The 19,889-nt window shown below is 43.4% G+C and overlaps 1 protein-coding gene across 3 annotated transcripts in view; it reads right to left on the bottom strand.

Annotated features, from left to right (window-relative positions):
* The window catches only part of MAP3K3 (mitogen-activated protein kinase kinase kinase 3), a 61,574-nt gene extending 45,368 nt beyond the window's left edge, over nucleotides 1–16,206 (bottom strand). The window contains exons 1-3 of one of the 3 annotated variants that reach the window (XM_082443137.1): nucleotides 15,764–16,199; nucleotides 7,687–7,808; nucleotides 5,980–6,072 (exon numbers count right to left, since the gene is read on the bottom strand). In XM_082443137.1, coding sequence (XP_082299263.1) covers nucleotides 5,980–6,072; nucleotides 7,687–7,808; nucleotides 15,764–15,767 — 219 coding nt within the window. In that variant the 5' untranslated portion in view covers nucleotides 15,768–16,199. Of the gene's footprint in view, nucleotides 1–5,979; nucleotides 6,073–7,686; nucleotides 7,809–15,763 lie in introns of all 3 variants that reach the window. The other 2 variants (XM_082443139.1, XM_082443138.1) reach the window with 2 other exon arrangements.
* Nucleotides 16,207–19,889: the final 3,683 nt, after the last annotated feature.

Below are 19,889 nucleotides of genomic sequence, written 5' to 3' on the forward strand. Positions count from 1 at the left end.
ATAACATAAAAACACATAACAATAGCTCTCATTCTAAACTGGGGCATTATATTTAGATGCACCTATGAAGGAATCCCCTCTGTCCCTTTGTGGGACTGAAGGAACTAAATTTATTTCATCGTGGGCCACAATCCAAATACTCTTCTACTTGAATTTAGTGAGAAAGGGAATTAAACTTTTGCCTCAAACCACAAATCACTCCTACTCAAGACTAACCTAGCCTGTGATTAGTAAGCAGTGTAAACAAAGACGCCTAGCCTTCTGAATCCCTTGTCTGATGTGGCTACAGCCTTTCCAGAGCAGGATGCAGGCCCATGACTGGCTTCCATGTACCACATGGTGTGCCCAAATCTGCCAAGTTCCTAAATCTGAGTGACCCCTGTCAGGCTGACTAGAATAGCCATAGATAAGAAAGTTCAGATAAAGCTAACTAGATTCAATTCCTTCCTGCCCACTATCCTCCTTGCCCCTCCGAGGCATTTCGCACTGGTAGCCGCGTCCTCGGTCGTGAGGTTCTCTCCTCTTGCCTCTGTGACTCTATCCCAAGCCAGGGAACCTGCCACCACTCTAACCACTTCTGCTTCTTCGCTGGTTCCTCTTCCTCATGCCGTCGCACGCCCCTCCCCCAACATGTAACTGTGCCTCAGTGTTTGGACTTTTGGCCTCTGGATTTCTCTCCCTCTTCTCACATCTTCTCCTCGGCAGGAATTAAAAAATCAGGCAACCTCTAAATAGAAGATTCCCAAATCTCTATGTCCAGCCCCAATTTCTCAAGCGAAACCTCATCTGTCTGCCACGGAGACAAGGCAGACAAGTCACTGTTAGGAATGCAGCACTAGAGTCAAACTGTCTGGCTTCAAATCCTGGCTCTATAACCTCCTTGTTGTAACCTTGAACTAATCTCTCTGTGACTCAGTTTCCTCATCTGAAAAGTGAAAATAGTGACAGTATCTATCTCATCGAGTTATCAAAATAATTAAATGAAATAATTGGATAAAGATATGAGAAAAGTTCCTGACATATAACAAGTGCTCAAAAAATGGTAATACAGGTCCTTTATCCTTTAGCCAAAACCCCTGGGGCCGAAAGTGTCTCAGAAAGCACTTTTGGATTTAGAGAGGTAGTGGTACGTGTTCTGTATGTTAAGCGATGCCCCTCCAGGGGGAAGGTGTCTGGGCAGCACTCCACGGCAGAGCAGAACGCTCACAGGCATTCCGTGCACCCCTCTGCGCTGCTTAGCCTCTCCTGAAGTTAGTTTGGGGTTCTGTAACTACTTCTGACCAGCAGCTGGGAACAAAGTTGAGTTCTACGCTCTCTTCCCTGGTGTGCCAGGTCAGTGGAGCCACTGTCAGTCAGGGTCCTTCAGTGACTGTGGGGAACGCTGTCCTCCCCTTCCCTGTGCTGGCCATATCTGTACAGTCACTAAGATTCAGGGTTTACCTGTTAAGAGCAAAAGCTAGTTTTTGTATTGAAAAGTATGAATATTCACAATTAGTCAAATAAATAAAGACTGTAAATAGCCCTGTGTCCATTCAGGCCAAGTTTTGATGCCAAATGAATTTGCTGCAAATTTAAAAATAAATAAATAAAATTTAAAAAACACCTTTTAGTTTACAGTACTCTCTGGATTTTAGAGTTGCAGATAAGGGATTGTGTACCTGCAAAAGCAATATACACACATACCTGCATACACTCTCAGAGTATTTCACTGTAATCACAAACTCAACCTAGCCATGTGTGTCTGCATCAACTACCCTCCCGAACTAGTACCCCTTCTCAGTGTTGCCATTTCTAATACTGACTACAGGCTCAAACCTCTGAGTTCTGCTTGATTCTTTCTTTCTTTTCCCTTTCTCACAGCCAGACAGCAAGTTCCAATTCTCCCCTCCAGGGACTCCAGTATGAGACTCTGCGTCCCATTCTCTCAGTTGTCACTCTTGGAGCCCCTTTCCCCTCCTGAATTCCTGAAGCAGCCTCTGTACTTCTCAGCTCCCCCCTTCCAGCACATTCTACATTCCTCCACAGTTTCAGTCATCTTAACCACCGCTTTCACCACATCCCTTCTTTGTTCAAAAAGTAATCAGTGATACCCATGACCTATGGAATAAAGTCTAAGTTCTTTACTATCGTTCAAAGCCCTCTGGAATTTAAGCTCACTCAGTTTACCTAATCATCTCACACTGTTTGTTCTCAAAGGGAACCCTTTCTCCAGCCAGATCAATGCCCACCCTATTTCCTGAAAGAGGCCATATTCATTCCTTCCCCTAGGCCTTTAATAATTCAGCTTCCCAACCTGGAGCGCCATACTTCCTCCTTTCCACCTCACTAAACTCTTATACATCCTTCACTGCCTGGTTCCAGTGCCACCTCTTCCAGAAATGACTCCATAACTCCTTCGGCCCAAGTTCATCTTTCACTTTCCTGGCCTCCTGTGGCTCTCAGTATCTGTACCATATATTTATGCATAGTCACATCCTAGCTTAGTTTCTTTTTTTTTTTTTTTTTTACATATTTCTCATTTCTCATAAGACTGCATGATTCCTAGGGTACAGGGAATATAACTTATATTTCTCTGTCTAAGAAGGTTGAGTATAGGCCCATGTTGAACTGAATGGAGAGGTGCCACAGCTGCTGAGAAAAAAGTTCTAGTACAAAAATTCAGATCTAGGCAGGTTCAAGTCCCCTGCCCACCAGAGCTAATTTGGTGAAAGGAAGAGTGAGAGCCATGCCCAGGAGAAGGACAGTGCAGGCCTCCAGGCTGAGCTACAGATTTGGGAACTCAGGGGGCAACAGGAGTAACCAATGATACCAAACTTAAGTAGACATGACCTTCTCAAAGTTTGAACTCAACAACTGAACATGTAACCCAAGAAGACTCCCAAGAATTCAAAAAAAACCTTTATTAAACAAAGGTTTGTGAACCTTTGACCTGGCAAAGGCCCCAGCTAGCCATTGTCTCTGGTGCCCGCTCTCTGATTCTGCAGTGCTCCCCCTCCCTGTAGTTGCTATATACCTTTGGCTCCCACATCTCTGGCACTGGAGTCCTTATTTTGCCAAAGAAAGTAAATAAATGAGAAGAAAAGAGCAACAAAAATAATTTTATTTGTGTGACTCAGGAAAGTCCTAAGAGATCAGTGGAAGAGGTGATTATAAAGCAACCTTCTTCCCTACCCTAATTCTTTCTATATCCCCAGTCCCAGCATTGTGCCTGGCATGCAGCAGGGGCTCAGTGAGTATCTGAATAAATCAATGATGAAATAGTGTATTAGTTATTTACTGCTAGTTAATAAACTACCACACAAAAAAAGGAAGTTTCTTACAAAATAGAATATGAGGCTTGTATGCTGTATTATGTTTTATTTTCAAACTAGCCAGCCTATCTTATCAACAACCCTTGAAAGAGAAAGGAAGTCCTGAAGAGTCAGGTCTATCACAGTAAAAGCAAAAGGCAGTCTGCTCAATCACTGACCCTGTGGAGGAACAGCTCCTAGAATTCTCCTCCTCTATAACTGATAGCCAAGAGCCTGCCCTTCTAGTGCTTGCTATGAAGAAAGCAACTCTTCCATTCTTAAGCACCCACTAGTGATCATCTGGAGGGTCAGACCCAGACCCTGGGCTCTGTTCAAGCCTCTACCTACCACCGTGATAAGATTCAAGGGAAACAGGAATCCATGGTAATAAGGATTCTATTTTTTCTTCTACTGGGACTTTCATATATCAGGTTAGCTTCATAAGTCTGCAAAGGACCATCTGATACATAGTAATGTCAATCCAATAAAGGTAGAAAACCGTAACCCTTTCAGTTCCATGACAATCTGCATACTTCTGGTTAGAAGCTTTCACTAGCGCTCATACCCACAATGCCCGAACATAACAGAAGTGATGTAGTCACTACCACTTTACACCCGTACCTTGTTTTACAATGTATAAAATCTTTTATACTCTATGATCTTACAACAACTTTCAGAGGTAGACACTGTGCCTGTATTTTCAGATGGAAAAACTGAGGTTTAAAAAGGTTATCAGACTTACACATGGTAAAATTACTGTGACCGGGACAGACGATCTGGGTTTGCTTCCTGGCTCTACTTAATATCTTTGCATAAGCACTTTGTAAACTTTAAAGTATTATACACATGCTTATAGTTTAGCTTATAGTTGTTGTTATTGCTGTTAACTGTTGTTGTTGGAAGCACTCTCTAAACTGTAAAATCCCATGTTAATGGATTATTAACAACTCAATGACTTCTGGGCCAGTGCTCCTTTCACTACACTAAGCTGTCGCCCTCACAGAGAAATAGCACCTGTTGATAAAGGACTGTTAGTTGATGACTGCTAAAGGGTCTGCCCTTCATGGCCTATAAAACCATCCACAGGCCCCAGCTGAGGATGTGCCACACATATCTAAGAACATGCAGCCAGCTCTAACTGGCTGCAGGCTTCCAGGGACCTAATGTCCAGGTGGGAGAATACAGAGAGCGCAGATCCTAACTCTTAGCAAATAGTTGAATAACCAAGCGCCTCATACCCCTGTACTTCCGTAGCTGCTCAGAATGCTTAGTTTTTCTCAAATGTATTCTCTTTTTCAATTAATTGCCTAGCTTGTTTACTCAGGGAAGAGGATATCTGAAGTCTTGCCAAGCAGAGGTATTAAATTACGATTTCCCGTTCTTCCAGGCCTCAGCCCCCACACGATTCTGTCAGTGAACCCCCAGCTCCTGTGGCATTCCTTGCTGTGCCAAGCTTGAGCCCCATGAGGCTATGCCAATCTCAGCGCTGCCATTCTCACTCTGAAGCGCTGCTTGCCTCTGCCAACATCATTCCATCCCTGAACAAACCACCTTTCCTGGTGGCCAAAACACTTGGGTACTTTCAACTGGGACTCTGCAATTTGAATCTTTAGCCCAATTTGACATTTCTTAGACCAATTTGGCATCTCTTAGCCATTTACATTAGGCTTTTATCTTTCAGTCCTCTCTCCTCCAAAGTATGGACCTTCTGACAGAAGAATTGCTACTGGAGGAAACCGTTTAATCCTATCCTAGGCCCAAGCAAACAAAAACAAGAATTTTTCAAAAGGGAATTCACTGTGTAAACTGTAAAGTCCTACGTTAACAGATTATTAACATCTCAAGACTCAGGCTGGGCTCTTTTCATTACATTGAGCTGTAAACACTTCTCCCCCTAAATGTTCCCACCATCCCCATCTCACCCCATCCTTCCTTGGAAATGCAATCACTGAGACTCTCTCTCTCCTCCTGCTTTCACGATTTTGCTGAAGACTATTCCTCCTGGTCAGAAGCTGAACATCTGCTATACTTCCCAGGAGAGACCATTCTACAACCTTGACTTTATTAAGGAGAGAAGCTATTTTGACATTTTCATTGCCCTTTTACCCAATATTAGCATAAAACTTTGAGCTTCAATTTCTAAACAGCCATGCTAGTTCCAAGCTTCATATTCCCCCCAGATCCCCATGCCCCCTGGAATAGACTCTTAGCTGGGATTCCCACTGATGAGCTTATCACAATGCATAGAAACTCATGACCTGTGTGGTGGAACGAATGTACCAAGGAGATGTACACATCTCCAAGCATGTACTTAATTTCTTGCCCAACAAATCAACAGTCTCTTATACAGTATATAAAGTTGTGCTATCCAAGACAATAGCCATTAGCCATATGTAGCTATTTAAATTAATTAAAATTAAATAAAATTTTAAATTCAGTTCCTCAACTACACTGGGCAGTACAAATATAGAACATTTCTATCATCACAGAAGTTTACTGGACAGCACTGACCGAGGTTGCTTATGAATAATACTGTTGTGAGAAATGGTGACAGCACACAGGTAATGAGTAACCAGTGCTCCCTGCAAATCCACTAAAACAATTTGTCCAGGAAATGAATTCCACACTTTTCCAGCACTAGTAGATTTAAAAGCACATTTTAGCTTTAACGGGTAATTTTGTTCCTTACCAAAAATTTCTTTTTCTCACTGGCCCCTGCACATGAGCTTGTTGTTACTGTGGGGCTGTTCAGAAGGGCTGAGCTGCTGCTGTTGTGTTTTTTCTTTAAAAACAAAAAAACTGAGGTTAATAATTTGTATCCTTCATGCAACAGATAATGTTTGACGATATTCAAGTAAACTGTGGGTCCAAAGAGCTAGTACTGCTTGTTAAGATTATTTCCTCTATACTAGTCAATCCTTTTCACAGGCCTCTACCTTCATAACCACTGCCTTCACCCCAATAACACAGCAGCAGGCATGGTAAAAGATCAGGATTTTTCTTATAATAGCTTTTAGGCCTAAACAGGATTCCTGAAAGGTAATCTCCCTTCAAGGAATGATCAGAGACCACTCCACCCCTCCTCTTCTCGGCAGAGTCCCTTTGGGCCTTCCAACTCAAGAAAGTTTCCCCTTTTCACCTACTAACTGACATCCACGCTAATAGTCCCATTTGGAGAAAGATCAGCTGACTGGAGCAGCGTTAACAAGCACACTCCACATAGGAAGACAGGAAGGAAAGTGAGGTCATTAGGCTCAAGCCTGGGGGAGGGGATTCACTTCTGGTAAAATGCTCCTTCCAAAAGCAGCTTTGAATAGAAGTGAGTTACAGCAAGTGAGAACCCACACGATTAGAATAATGTATGAAAACAGAACAAGAATGGGCCCTATTCTGTTGTTCCCTTAGTTCTGTAAGGTAAACACAAAAAATAAAAGCAGCTTTCTAAACTATTCCTTATGTTATAACTGAAACAAAAGGACTTGGGGTCCCTAGTTTTCCTAAAGGCAGGAAATACTCTGGGAGGCTATATCTAGCCAACCTCAGACAGAAAAAGTTCTAGCCCCTTATACTTTCTCCAGGAACCAAGAGTACTTCTGAAGAATTCGTAGACAAGGTGCAAATGAGGAGAGAGAAGGTTAGCTGATAACGAAGAGAACCACAAGGAAGGATATCATCAAACACACCAAACTCAGCCATCTGATACCCACTAGGAAGGAAAGCTCCCCGTCACTCACTCCTCTCTGTGGGCCAAACGGCCTAGGCAACAGGGAGGTCAGTGACACTGGAAGCGAGAAGAAGGTTCTCAACAGCGCACAAGTTTAAATGTTAACAAAATAGAAGCTGTTTTCCTAAAGAAGCACACAACTCTCAATAAAACAGGCACTCTCAACTACCTGAGTTAATGGGGGGAAACAACTGTAAACAACAATAACAAAATCACTCATTGTTACTTTCAGTATATGTTGTTTTATTAAATAAATTTCCCTTCCTAATTACATTTTAAATAAACCAATACTAAAATTAATTAATTTTTCCTGAGTATATACTGTAAGATAGCTAAAAAGTTTCTGAGTTAGGGATCGTGAATCTGGATAAAATATTTGCCAAATGATCAGTAAAGGAAAAAGTATATGAATACTGTCCCCATAATTAGCGAAGAAATTATTCTTACTCTCCACAGATGAAACACTATTTACAAGGTGAGATGCACAAGGCATTGGGACTCCAGATCACGACCCACACCTGGTTAGTACATATCACTTACCATTTAACAGACTGTTAAGGGAAGGGACCAACAGCATTCAAGCCTGTATCAGAGTATCATTGGCTTCTCACATATTTCCCACCTGAAAACCCCTCCCCAACAAATTTAGTTAACAGCCATGGCTGCACACACCTGCCTATTTGGGTGACCCGTTTCTTTGTTCTTCATGGTCTCATATCCAGGCACCCGGGGACGTCGGCTCATCTGGAGGGCCACCAGATCCTTCATGATTGAGTTCAATGCCTCCTGTTCGTCTGCAAAGAAAGAGAGCACATGGGCTAAGGTACTTTAATACAGACCACAGAAGTACTTTCACAAATTATATGACTAATACTCAGGGAGTTCTGCCCAGGTGAAATGAGAGACCCTGTAACTATAATCACATGAATTTGCTATCTGTGAAAAGTAGATAACTGAGGTCAGACTGTGGCGATTTGAATTTTAATGGATTCTTAACAGCTCTCCAATCAGATTTCTGGCAGCAATACCTACCAATTCACTGGGGGCAAGGGAGGTGTTCAAAAAGACCAATTCTTCCAGTGCCAGAGAAACTCAACCAGGAAAAATAGATGAAAAGTTGGAGTGAAGAACAACACAGCACAGTGTAGCAGGGTACTGAGTGAAAAGATGAATTCATGGGAGAGCTGATTATGGGACAGAGTCAGTCAGACTTATTCCTAAACTATCGTACACAGGAGAGCATACTTAAAAGGTACCAAACAAGGACCTCAGGTCGCTGCTTTGAACAAAAGTTGCTTTACAAGCCTAGCCTCTGAATGCCCCCTCCCAACTCTTTACAAGTTTATAGGCCTTCTGCTTCCCACAGGGAAGTCAAAAGGCAGTTCTATTGTTTTTCTTCCCTAACTGACCAAGCAATGCATTGTCTCTGCCTTACTGGTATTACTTTTAATCCCCCTTTCTTGACATAGCATAGAGCACTAGAGTTCTCATGCATTGAAGACAACTGGCCAAAACCCAGAACCTAAACCAGCCCAATTCCATGTTTTGCAAAATCCTCCTAGGTCCTTCAAGAGATCCTTGTCTACTCAAATAGCACTGGGGAGTTGGAAATAAATCTGCTGATCTGCAAAGAAACATGAGGAATGAGCTGTTACACTTGCTTTAGTGACAAATGAGTCACTTAGGGACTTGCGGCACACCTTAAAAGAAGTACAAGACTCCACCCACAGAGTTTGCCTATCTTCTGCGCTTTATCACTGTCCCTTGAAAATATTCTAACACCCTGTGGAAAGGAAAGAGCAGCATGGAGTATAGGAAGTAAAGCGGCGTTATTTGCCTCTCCCCTCTTCCTAGACCAAATCTGCTCGGGTGCCCTACATGCCCTCTGAGGAGGTGCAGGAAAGGAAGGAGAAGGGTGCCCCTGAAGAGATTTTTGTCTGCTCAGAAAAGTAAAATTAGATTTAAGACTTGCAGGAAAAACACCAGTAAAGTAGCTTCCCAACTAATTCCACTTCAAAATACATACGAGAGTGATATCGTTGTAGTATGAAAAGAATGAGGTAAATGAGATAACGAATGAGGAAGTGGGTGTCTACAGAAAGACATCTGTCAAAATTAAAACACATACATCCCATCAATTATTTTATACTTTCTCACAATTTACCTATAGGCTCCTTAAAGGGAACTTGCTTGGTTTTTGTTTTGTTTTTTAACCTCCCAACCAAGATTTTAAAACTAGAGCATAACATCTAAGCTAGGATGACTAGCTTATATATATGTATAACACATATATATAGGCTTATATACTAAATTGGCTTATATATCATTAAATATTACATATGTATAAATTTATTGGGCCAACTGTAACAGTAAATTGGGGTCATCATGATTATGACTAGGTGGGTGTTTTCTGAGGAGCATTCAGTGATAGTCCTAACAGCAGAATGCATGTAGTTTTCAGTATCAAGGTAATCAGCCTTAGAATTGAGAATTTCAGTTGTCTCAACTCAGATATTGAAACAAGATGGATGTGAATATACACACACAAGACATACGCACATGCTTTTCAAGTCAAATCCATGACAAGTATGACTAAAGAAATTGTTTCTAATTCTGTATAAGATGATGCTATTATAAGAGCTGGTTTATCAGGTTGACAAATTCTGTTTCCAGGAAGCTAACCAATGCCTGGCATTACTTAATGGATAAAAACTTGTTTGGTAGTTCCAGTGCTGAGAACACACTAGAGGAATGGTTTGGTTCTATCTCTTGAAATCTGGGACAACTGACACAAGTGAAACAAAGTAATAGAATCTGATTTTGTGTCAAAGTTGCATATACTTCTAGAGGCAAACGGGTTCTTTTTTTTTTTTAATAAATTTATTTATTTTATTTATTTATTTTTGGCTGCGTTGGGTCTTCGTTGCTGTGCGCGGGCTTTCTCTAGTTGCGGCGAGCGGGGTCTACTCTTCGTTGTGGTGTGCGGGCTTCTCATTGCAGTGGCCTCTCTTGTTGCGGAGCACGGGCTCTAGGCGCGCGGGCTCAGGAGTTGTGGCGCACGGGTTTAGCGTGTGGGATCTTCCCAGAACAGGGCTCAAACCCGTGTCCCCTGCATTGGCAGGCGGATTCCTAACCACTGTACCACCAGGGAAGCCCTGGTTCTTAAACTGATACTTCAAACTGAGAACATGGATAAAGACAGGAAGCAAATCGAGTGGTTCTTTTAGGCATTTCTTCCTGGATTGGGATTTTAACTGAATTATCTGTGCTACCGTACGCATTCCTTAAAAAATAAAAACAAACAAACAAACCTTTTAAAAACAAATAGCAGCTTTCTTAGAGTGCAGTAGTCAGTTATATGGACTTTGGAGTCAGAAAGACCTGGCTTTAAGAGGCCTTAAACAAATTACTTATTGTCCCTAAACCTCAATTTCCTCATCTGTAAAATGGAGATAATAAAAGTATCATTACACAGAGCTGCTGTGAAACTTAAGGGAAAAAACAAACAAATAAACAAAAAACCTTACAAATTATTCCTCATGGTACCTAACACTTAGTAATGCTGAAAAAAATGCTGGCTATTATTATTAGCAATGGAGAAAAGGTTAATGTTGAAAAAAATGCTGGCTATTATTAGCAATGGAGAAAAGGTTAATGGGAAAAGACTGGAGGCCACAATCTATCCTAATATTTATTGTATTTCTGAATTTTTATTATTAATCATTAACAATAACCATTTACTGAATACCTATCATGTATTATACATTAGACAGTTTTGAAAGATACTTTAAGGTATTCAAACTCTAGGGGTAAAAAGACAAAACACACAAATACAAGGTTACACAAATAAAGAGACTGAATTAGACAAGATACAAACCAGAATACATAAACACACGTGTAAAAAATTTTTTTTTACAGTGTGAGTAGCAAGAGATTATATAGATGATTTTACAGAATAAAGAGTTTTCCAGAGAAGCAAGCTGTTCCATCTATGCAAGAGAGCTTTACAAATAAAGGAGAAGGACATGAAAGCAAGTGAGCGGTGGAGGAAAAGAAAAGAAGGTCAGGGACTGATCCTCAGTGAACAGTAATGCTGTCAAGTAGAGTAGGAAGAAGGTGTGCTGGTACAGAAGCCTTTAAGAGGACTGGGAAAAAACAAGAGTGACACCACAGAAGCTCAGACCAAAGAACAGCAGGGGCAGGCAGAGGCCAGGCAGGTCCAACAGGGTAGCAGAGGCAGAAACAATTTTACAGGGAATAGAGAAGCTGGAGATTAAAGGAAAATTGGAAGTAGTGGAAATCAACAATTCATTTATGAACTTTACACGTGAACAAGTTGAGGCAGAGGTAATAGTATGCTATAACCTTGAAAAGATTTCCGAAGGATGGGGGTGGTCTGACACACTTAAAAGCTACCAGAAAGAAGCACAGAGAAAGAAGTTAACTCTAGAGATTAGGAGGTTAAGGATCTAGAGGTGAGGAATATTCATAGAAAAAGAAAAGAAGGGATCTATGAAACAAGGTTTACAGTTCAGGCTTAAAAAGTGGAAGCTCTAAGACAGCAGTCTCAAGCAGACAGCTATCCGTAATTATCCAGCGGCGTGTACTTTTCCTTCTCCCCATACCCTGACCTAAGGCATGGGGGCTGCCAGGCAACACACTCGTCTCTCATTAGTCCCAGCAGGAAGTCACTCTTCCAGACTGAGCTATTACTTCTATCTAAAAGCAGGGTCTGAAGGCACTCCCATTTACAAATTCCCTTGGCTAAAAACCCAGAAAAGTTTCCAGAAGCAACATGTCCTTCGATAAACATTGTTGTCCTGCATGATGCCAGACACTCACTCTTTTCCATATATACAACCCCCAAATTTAATCTTTGTTTTCATTTAACAAACTACTTCTTCACCTTGCTCTACCCAACTCTGCCAGATCATCTGATCACACTGCTCACTCAGGAGATCCTGTGCTGCAGAGCGTCTGTGAGTCAGATTTTACTCTCTTACTGTTCATGACATGTTACATACTCGCACTGCCTCCACCCTCTCCATACCTGGGCAAACATCATTTCATAGTAAGTATAAGCAAAAAGGTCTGATCCTCAATTTACAAGAAACATTTTTCCTTTTTCCTTCAAGGCCCTGGTTGAATCTTTGCTAGATCTCAAAGTCAAATTCTGGTGTTTATTTTTCTGTTTCTGGGATATAACTGCCCTTCAATATTAACTGATGACTTAAAATTTAAAAATACATATTATAAAGTAAGCTATTGCTTCCTCATAAAAATCAATATATCACCATCATATTTTATTTTAATGGTTAATGAAATTAACCTTAGAGGTCTGAGGACTATAGGATAATGTATGTCAATCCCAAAACTACAGAATTGATCTCTCCCTCCTATGTACCTTTACAGTTTTGACGAAGTACCTATAACACCTCATTGCACTTATTTGTTTACATGTTTTTGGTTCACCTCACCTAACTGTAACTTCTTAAACACAGGATAAACGTATGTACAGGGCCTAACACTATATCTGACACATAAGAGATGCTCAATAAATGGGCAAAGAAAAAATGGATAGCTTACATAGTCAGAACCAAGAAAACTGCTTCTTCCTCTATGTATTCCCCTAAGTAACACTAAGTTGGACTGATACTTACTTTTTACAAATGCCTAAAATTCAGTTTTAGAAACCAACCATCATTTTGTAAAGTATCAGAAATCTAGTCGTGACATAGCCATATTGATTCGTTAAACTGTGATCCCAATTTCAATCAAAACAGTTGCTAACTATTTAGAGTATACACAGGTGGTCAGATTCTAGCCAAACTGAATTGAGATTGGTCTAATTGGGAGCTCCCAACAGCCTTGAAACCCTAGAGACACAAGTCATCTGTAGATCACAATGATTCTGACTTCAAACCAAGTTATCAAACCAGAACCACAACATCCTAAATCCTATACTCAGTTCATGATCGTTTCCAGTAACATTTCCAAGTTGTTGCATATTTTTCAGTAATACTTCCCACTAAATTTTAGATTGCATTTATAGAGTCCAAATAAACACTAGTAAATTAATCTTAGGTGTTATTAACAGCATTTGCCACTGTAATTACTAAAACTAGGAGAGAATTTTGGTGTGACCAAGAAAAAATGACCAGTCAAGCCCAAATTTTTTTTTTTATAACCACATAGTATCAAAGCCAAAAAAAAAAAAAAAAAAAAGACTATTTCCTATTATTTACAAGGATAAGTGTAATTTCCACTAGAAATTTACTGGGGCTAACAGCCAATACAAAATCTGACCTGTTTTCATTACCAACCCAAGTTGTCAAACAAGCTTGAGTCTGGGGCTTAGAACAGCTCAGGAAAATATGACTATTAACCAAGGAACCTGCAGGGCAGGGACTCAAATTAGTTTTAGTCCTCTCCTCACTGGGCTGGAGTTTAACAAGTATAAAAAAATATTAATAAGTCTATGCTTCTCTCTTATTACCACTTGAATTTATTTAGGACTGCATGCAGCAACTAAAGCATACTAACCTGGGAATTTGATTTTTCATCATTTATATCACCAAAATGGAAACTAGTATTTAAGAGAGACTCTGTGTGTCTGTGTTTGTACATATATGCTTGCTGAGCCCTATACAAAGCAAACTAAAGGCCAGGTTCTAAGAGAATTCAGTATCAGCTCTAATTGCATGTCAAGGTCATCTACTAAAAGGAAACCGAGAATGGTATGAGGGGAGAGTGCTGAAGAAAGCCAGGCAGTGGTTCTTAAATCAGCTTGCCTAATATACTGCAACCACCAGGCAAGTTAATTCTCCCCTCACTGTCTCACTTTCTTCAAGTAAAAACTGACATGGGGACAAATGAGAAGACACTGAGTTTTTGGTTCTTCTTCCTTTGGGGCTCTGGACCCTACCTATATAGTTCCTTTCCTCCTCATCATTGTCTCTCCGTATACTCACACACTTCAACTTTTTGAAAATATCTTGAAATGTGAAAACAGGCTGACATCTATTTTATTGTTAGGCATGAAACGTAGTCAACGCATCCGGACACTCTAACTGATTTAGCAGTTGAGAAAGTGGGGAGTAGGAGGTCTGCACACCCTCAAGTATTTCACATTCCCCTTTGGGACTTAAGACTGTCCCCGCAGGACAAAAAGGAAAGACTTAGAAAGATTATCGCAAGTGTAGGCTCACAAATCAATTCAAAGATTTAGTTCAATCATCAAATTCCAGAACACAAAATTAATGTGTGAAACCTGGGGAGGACAAGAAGAATTATGTGCCCCATTTATAGTAAATGTTCAATGAGTATTTGGTGAATTATGTATTTAAATACCAGGCCTCACTGGGTTCCTTTTCTGCTTACTGTCACAGACGTTTCCCAGAAAAGCAAGCACTTCTGAAGTAAAGCATGGGAAGGAAACAGTAAGCCCAACAAATGAACAAACCCATCTCTTACTGTATGAGGGGCAGCATGGAACAGAACAAGGTAATTCATTCAAAGCCAGAGTGTAAAGATGGGCCGCAAAAGAATATCTGCCCCATGTGACACAGCAAACATTTAACCGCCTACAAAAACGACTTGACCTTGCTATAGGGCAAAGCAAACATTAATGTTCCCTCTTCACAGATTCCATCAATGGCTGTGCAAATGATCTTTTTACTGACGTTTACCCCTTATTTATGACAATACCAAATACTCTGCAAAACTTGCCACTGCAAACACTATCAAAATAACTGATCCAACAAGAGAAGCAAAGTACATCTAAAATGTTATTTGCTACTTAATCTAGTCCAATAGTCATTTGGTAAATTACCAAAAAGGACCTGAAATATAATTCAGTTCAAATGCTGCGTGTGGAAGACATTAAAAGCTTTTCTTAGATTACATCTTCACAACAGAAATTGCAAATATCGATTAAAAAGGAAATGATTTCATAGAGATTCTTTTCTGTAGTGAATGTTTCTCTCTTTCAGAAGTTACATAATTTCAGGGATACAGCTAGATTAAAATAATGGATGTAAAACACTGCAACAAGATTTTTCGAAAGGTAGGATGTGTATTATATCTGGCAGCCCGCGACCAATTCCTAACCTCCAGCAATCTGCGTGCAGCTCGCATTTCTCAACCGCGCGGTTGATAACAGTGATTGCCGTTTTAATCACCTCCCAACCTATCTCTCTGCACGCCCTCCCCCCTGCGCTGGGGCGCGCACAGGGCTCGAGAGCAAGCCCCGGGAACTCTCACAGGCCAGCTTGTGTGAGCAAAGGGAAGGAAATGACACAGGCAGGAAAAAAAAGCAAATCAAGGAAAAGACACAACAGCAGCTGGGCCTGCACCAGCCTCCAGCCCGGGCCCCACACTGCGCTCGCGCTCCCCCGCCCTCGGGCTCGCGGTCCGGCTCGCTCGGCCCGCAGCGGGCTGCCCCGCCGAGCAATGGCCCTCGACCCGCCGCCGCTTCCTTGGGATGAGCCGGCCGCGCGGCCCGGAAGGGGGCTGCCGAGTGGGCTCCGTCGGCCGGGTCCGCCCCGGCGGGCCGAGAAGCCAGAACCCCCGCCCGGGCCGCGGAGCCGCTAAGCCGCGAGGAGGGCGGGCGGGCGCCGGCGGTCCGCAGCCCCGGCCCGGCTGGCTGTCCATGCCTGTCAGGCGGCGGCCCAGGGTCCTCCTCCCCTCAGTCCGGGGCGGGGCAACACGAAGCAGCGCGGGCACAGGCCGGGGCGGTGGCGACACTCACCCATGGTGGCGATGGCGGCGGCGGCGTCTTGGGCCCGAGTGTCACCTCCGCAGCCGGGGCTGCATGCCGGGGGCCCGGGCGGCGGGGACGGCAGCGGGCCTGGCTCCGCGCAGGGGGCGCGGGCTGCGCTCAGGGCCCCCGCCGCCTCCCCAGGCTCCGGCTCCGGCTCCGCCCGCAGCCGGGCGCTGTGGCATGGGCAGGGTGGCCCGCTACATCCCCGGCGCTCCTCGGCTCGGCCCAGCCCGGCCTCGGCGGCGCCGCTCGGCCCGCCCGACCGCCAGTCCCTCAGTCCCCCAGTCGCTCGGTCCGGCCGCCGTTCTCCACCTCAGGAACGCTCCGAAAAACAAACCGCTGGTCGCGCAGCTCGCCCCCTTGTCTGTCACTCACCCCAGCGCCCGCCAATCCTAGGCAATCGCTGGACCTTGGTACCACCCCCCACTCACTTCACCAGCCAATAACAAGGAGGAAGTCGCTGCCCCTGCCGCCCCTCCTTCTCCCCCGCTCTCTCTCCAACATCCTAACTCTCAGCCGCCAGCTAATCATCAGCACCACTTGATGAACCAATCCCGCCTACTCTCGCAGGATGCCAATAGGCGAAGGCAAGGCAGTTTCCGAGGGCTGTCTACCGCCTGCCAATCATTGAAACAGCGCCCGGTTCACTCCGCTGCTAGCCAATCACATAGAGGGCTCTGAGCACCCTCCTCTGCGCATCCCTCGCAGGCTTGCCCTCCCTCTCTCCCTGGGAGGTGTGGGTCGCTCCAATCACAGCTCGCGCTTGAGGCTCCGCCCACATTCCCACCTCCCGTCAGTCACCCAAGGCTCGGCGGGCGCGCGGGCTGGCGCGGTTCCCCGCCGGCTACTTTGGGGCTGGAGTTTGGGAAGGCGGCTGGAGGGGCCCCTTGGCCTCCTGCCCTCCCGGCTCTCGGCGGTCTCTGAGGCTGAGGTCCTGCCCCTCCCTGTGCCCACACCGGGCGCGTAATAAGCGGGGAAGGTTCTGGCTCTGAGCGCTTGCCGGCATGTGGCCACCTCTGCCGCCGGATCCCCAGGCAAGTCCTCCGGTCCAGACGCTGCGCTTGCCGGGAGGCAGGAGCGGCTTACCACTGCCCGCCTTTTCCTGGGTCTCACACCTCCAGGGCCACACTCTCCAAGGGGCTGAGATAGTGCCGGAAAGTGGGTCCTAGGAATCTGCTGGCCAGGGCCGAAACCATTAAGTGCAAAGCCAGAGAGGTTCTTTCGGGAAGAAAACTTTTTTTTTTTTCCTGGTCATAAAAGCAATACAAGCTCTTTGTATTAAAATTGAAAAAAATAAAAATAAAACTTCCACCCCAGAGATAATTTTATCTTTCCTACCTAAATATACAACGTTTGATAAAAACGGCTTCACATTGTTTTGTAGTGTGCTTACATTTTATCATAAGTGTTTTCCGGGGCCACTGAATATTGTTCCAAAACAATTGTACTGGCTGCATATTTCAAAATAGAGATGACCATAATTAATTTTCCCAACCCCCATTGTTCAACATGTTATACACCCAGATCTTCAGATTCCAAGTCGTCCACAATCCGGGTTCCCTTCCTCTGGCCTCTGTTCTACTGTAATATAAATCAGACGCCAGAATCATCTTCCTCCTGTCGCTTTCAACTGTAAACTAAGAACCTTTAGTGGTGGCTTTGCCTTGGTATCAAACCTCTTAAGAATTACCTTAGATTTCTCTCTTCTCTCTTTGTTTACCCTCACCCCTCCCCCCCCACCCCCACCATTCAATCAGGCCCCTTGTCCTGTTATTTTTTTCCTCCAACAAGCTTTTAAGTCTGTCATTTTCCCACTTGAGTTGATCCCTACCCAGTTTATGGTAGTTCCTTAACTATAATAACTTCTCTTTTCTGGGAACGGGAGGTAAAGCGGAGAACTAATATTTATCAGTCATTTTCTATATGCCAGGCACATCCTCTCAATCTTTTCAGTAACTTTTTTTTATTCAGTCATCAATTTTATACACATCATTGTATTCTTTTCAGTAACTTTGAGGTAAGTAGTAGTACTGGTGTTTGAATGGTGAAGGTGAAGCTCAGAGAAGGTAAGTATCATGTCCAAGTGGTAAAGCCAGGATCCACATCAGGGCTTTCTGACACCCAAAGGCCATGTTCTTGCACATTTCTCAACTGTTTTTTTCATTATCACCCCCCAAGGAGAAAATTTTTAATTACTTAATTAAATTTAAATTCTCCTTAATGTGAGAAATTAAATATTAAGGGATAAGATTTTGTCAGGTAGGGCTGAGCTTTGAAGCCCATATACCATCATATTATCGAAGATTTTTTTCACCTCGTAAGAATCATTTTTCATCCTGTTGGGGATATCACCCTGTTAAGAATGTGTGTAATAGGCCAGTGCTGGAGGTCACAATCTGCCAATCTGAGGCTCAGATCTGACCCTTAATTTTATTGAGCTGTGAAATAAATATTAAAAAAAAAAAAAACATTTATGCCAGTGGAAATGTAGCACCCACTCCTAGATTTAGGAATACTTGCCTGTATTCAAAGGTCCATTCAGCAGCTTCTCTTGGAATGTCTAAAACACAACTCCAACTTAATGTGTTTTACACTGAACTCTTGATTCTTTCCCCCTTCCCCCACAAAACTTGCTCCTCTGTTTTCCCAATTGTTAAAATACAAACCTAGGAGGCGTCTTCCTTGATTTTACTCTTTCCCTAACATCCCTATATCCAGTCATCCAGCAAGTCTTTTCAGCTCTCCTTTCAAAATGTATCTGAATCCAACTACTTCTCACCACTTCCACCCCAGTGCAAGCCACCACCCTCTCTACTGTATAACTGCCCTAGCCTCCTAACTGGTTTCCCTGTTTCCTCTGTGGCCACCCAGCAAATGATTCTCCACACAGCAGCCAGAGTGATCCTTGTAAAATGTAATTCAGATCATGTCACTCCCCTGCTCTCAACCCTCCAATGGCTTCCCATCACACTTAGAATAGAATCTTCCAGGCCCAACAGGAGCTGGCTCCAGCCATCCTCTCCTACCTCAACTCTCCTCCTCCCTCAATCGCTCCAGCCACACTGGCCTTCTCACCATACTTTGAACCAAGCTCAGGACCTCTGCACTTGCCATTTGTTCTGCCTAGAATGCTCTTCCCTAAGATGTTCCCACAGCTAATTCTTGCATTTCATTCAGGTCTCTGCTCAGATGTCAACTATTCAGAGCGCGTAAACACACCATCCAAAATAGCCCCTCTCCCCTCCATCATTCTGTATTTCCATATTCTGCCTTATTTTTCTTCATAGTGCCTGAAATTATATACTTATTGTCTTTCCTCCAACTACAATGAACATAAGCCGTGTAGGAAGAGGGATTTTGTCCTGCTCACTGCGCTATCACCAGCACTTAGAACAGTGCCTCGTACGTAGTAGCACATGCAATACAACTACATTAAGTCTTTAGCTGAAAAGAGCCTTCTGATTTTTCTTCTACTTTCCTACCAACTGCTTTCTTTGAGGGCTTCATTTCTGTCGCCTGCTGCTTAACCAGCCATCTCAAGCATTCCCATGCTGCATTTACCGTACTGGGCTTTCTTCTGAACTTCAGAGGCATCACCCACTGAGCATCCCACAGGCACCTCAAATTCTACAGGTCCAAACTGACCTGATCATTTTCCTCCATAGCTCTCTATATCCTCTCTCCATCTTCAGTTCCCCGAGTTGGATGCTTTTGAGTTATCTAACTTGGAGAGCTCTTCCTCTCCATTTCCCTTCCCCCACAGCTAATCTTGACCATGTCTCCAATCTGTCCACTCCTCTCCCAGCCCCAGCTCCACCATCCTAGTTCCAACCCCCAAAATCTCTCACTTGGATTACTTAGTGTAACAGCCTCTTAAGATCACTCCCATCCCAGGGTGATCCTTTAAAACGGATACCTGATCCTGTCATGCTCTGCTTAAAAACTTTAGAGTTTCCCATCACCCTTAGGACAAGTCGAATACCTGAATGTAGCTAAGAAGGCTCTTCAGGACCCAGGCCGTTCCTTTTCCAGCCACAAGTTTTTCCATTTCTCAGTTTCAACAACCCCATCATTCAGATTCTGTGTTCTGGCCACACAGAACCACCGGAAGTTC

This window comes from Balaenoptera physalus, assembly GCF_965194825.1.
Source record: "Balaenoptera physalus genome assembly, chromosome: 20".
In the NCBI taxonomy this organism is placed as follows: domain Eukaryota; kingdom Metazoa; phylum Chordata; class Mammalia; order Artiodactyla; family Balaenopteridae; genus Balaenoptera; species Balaenoptera physalus.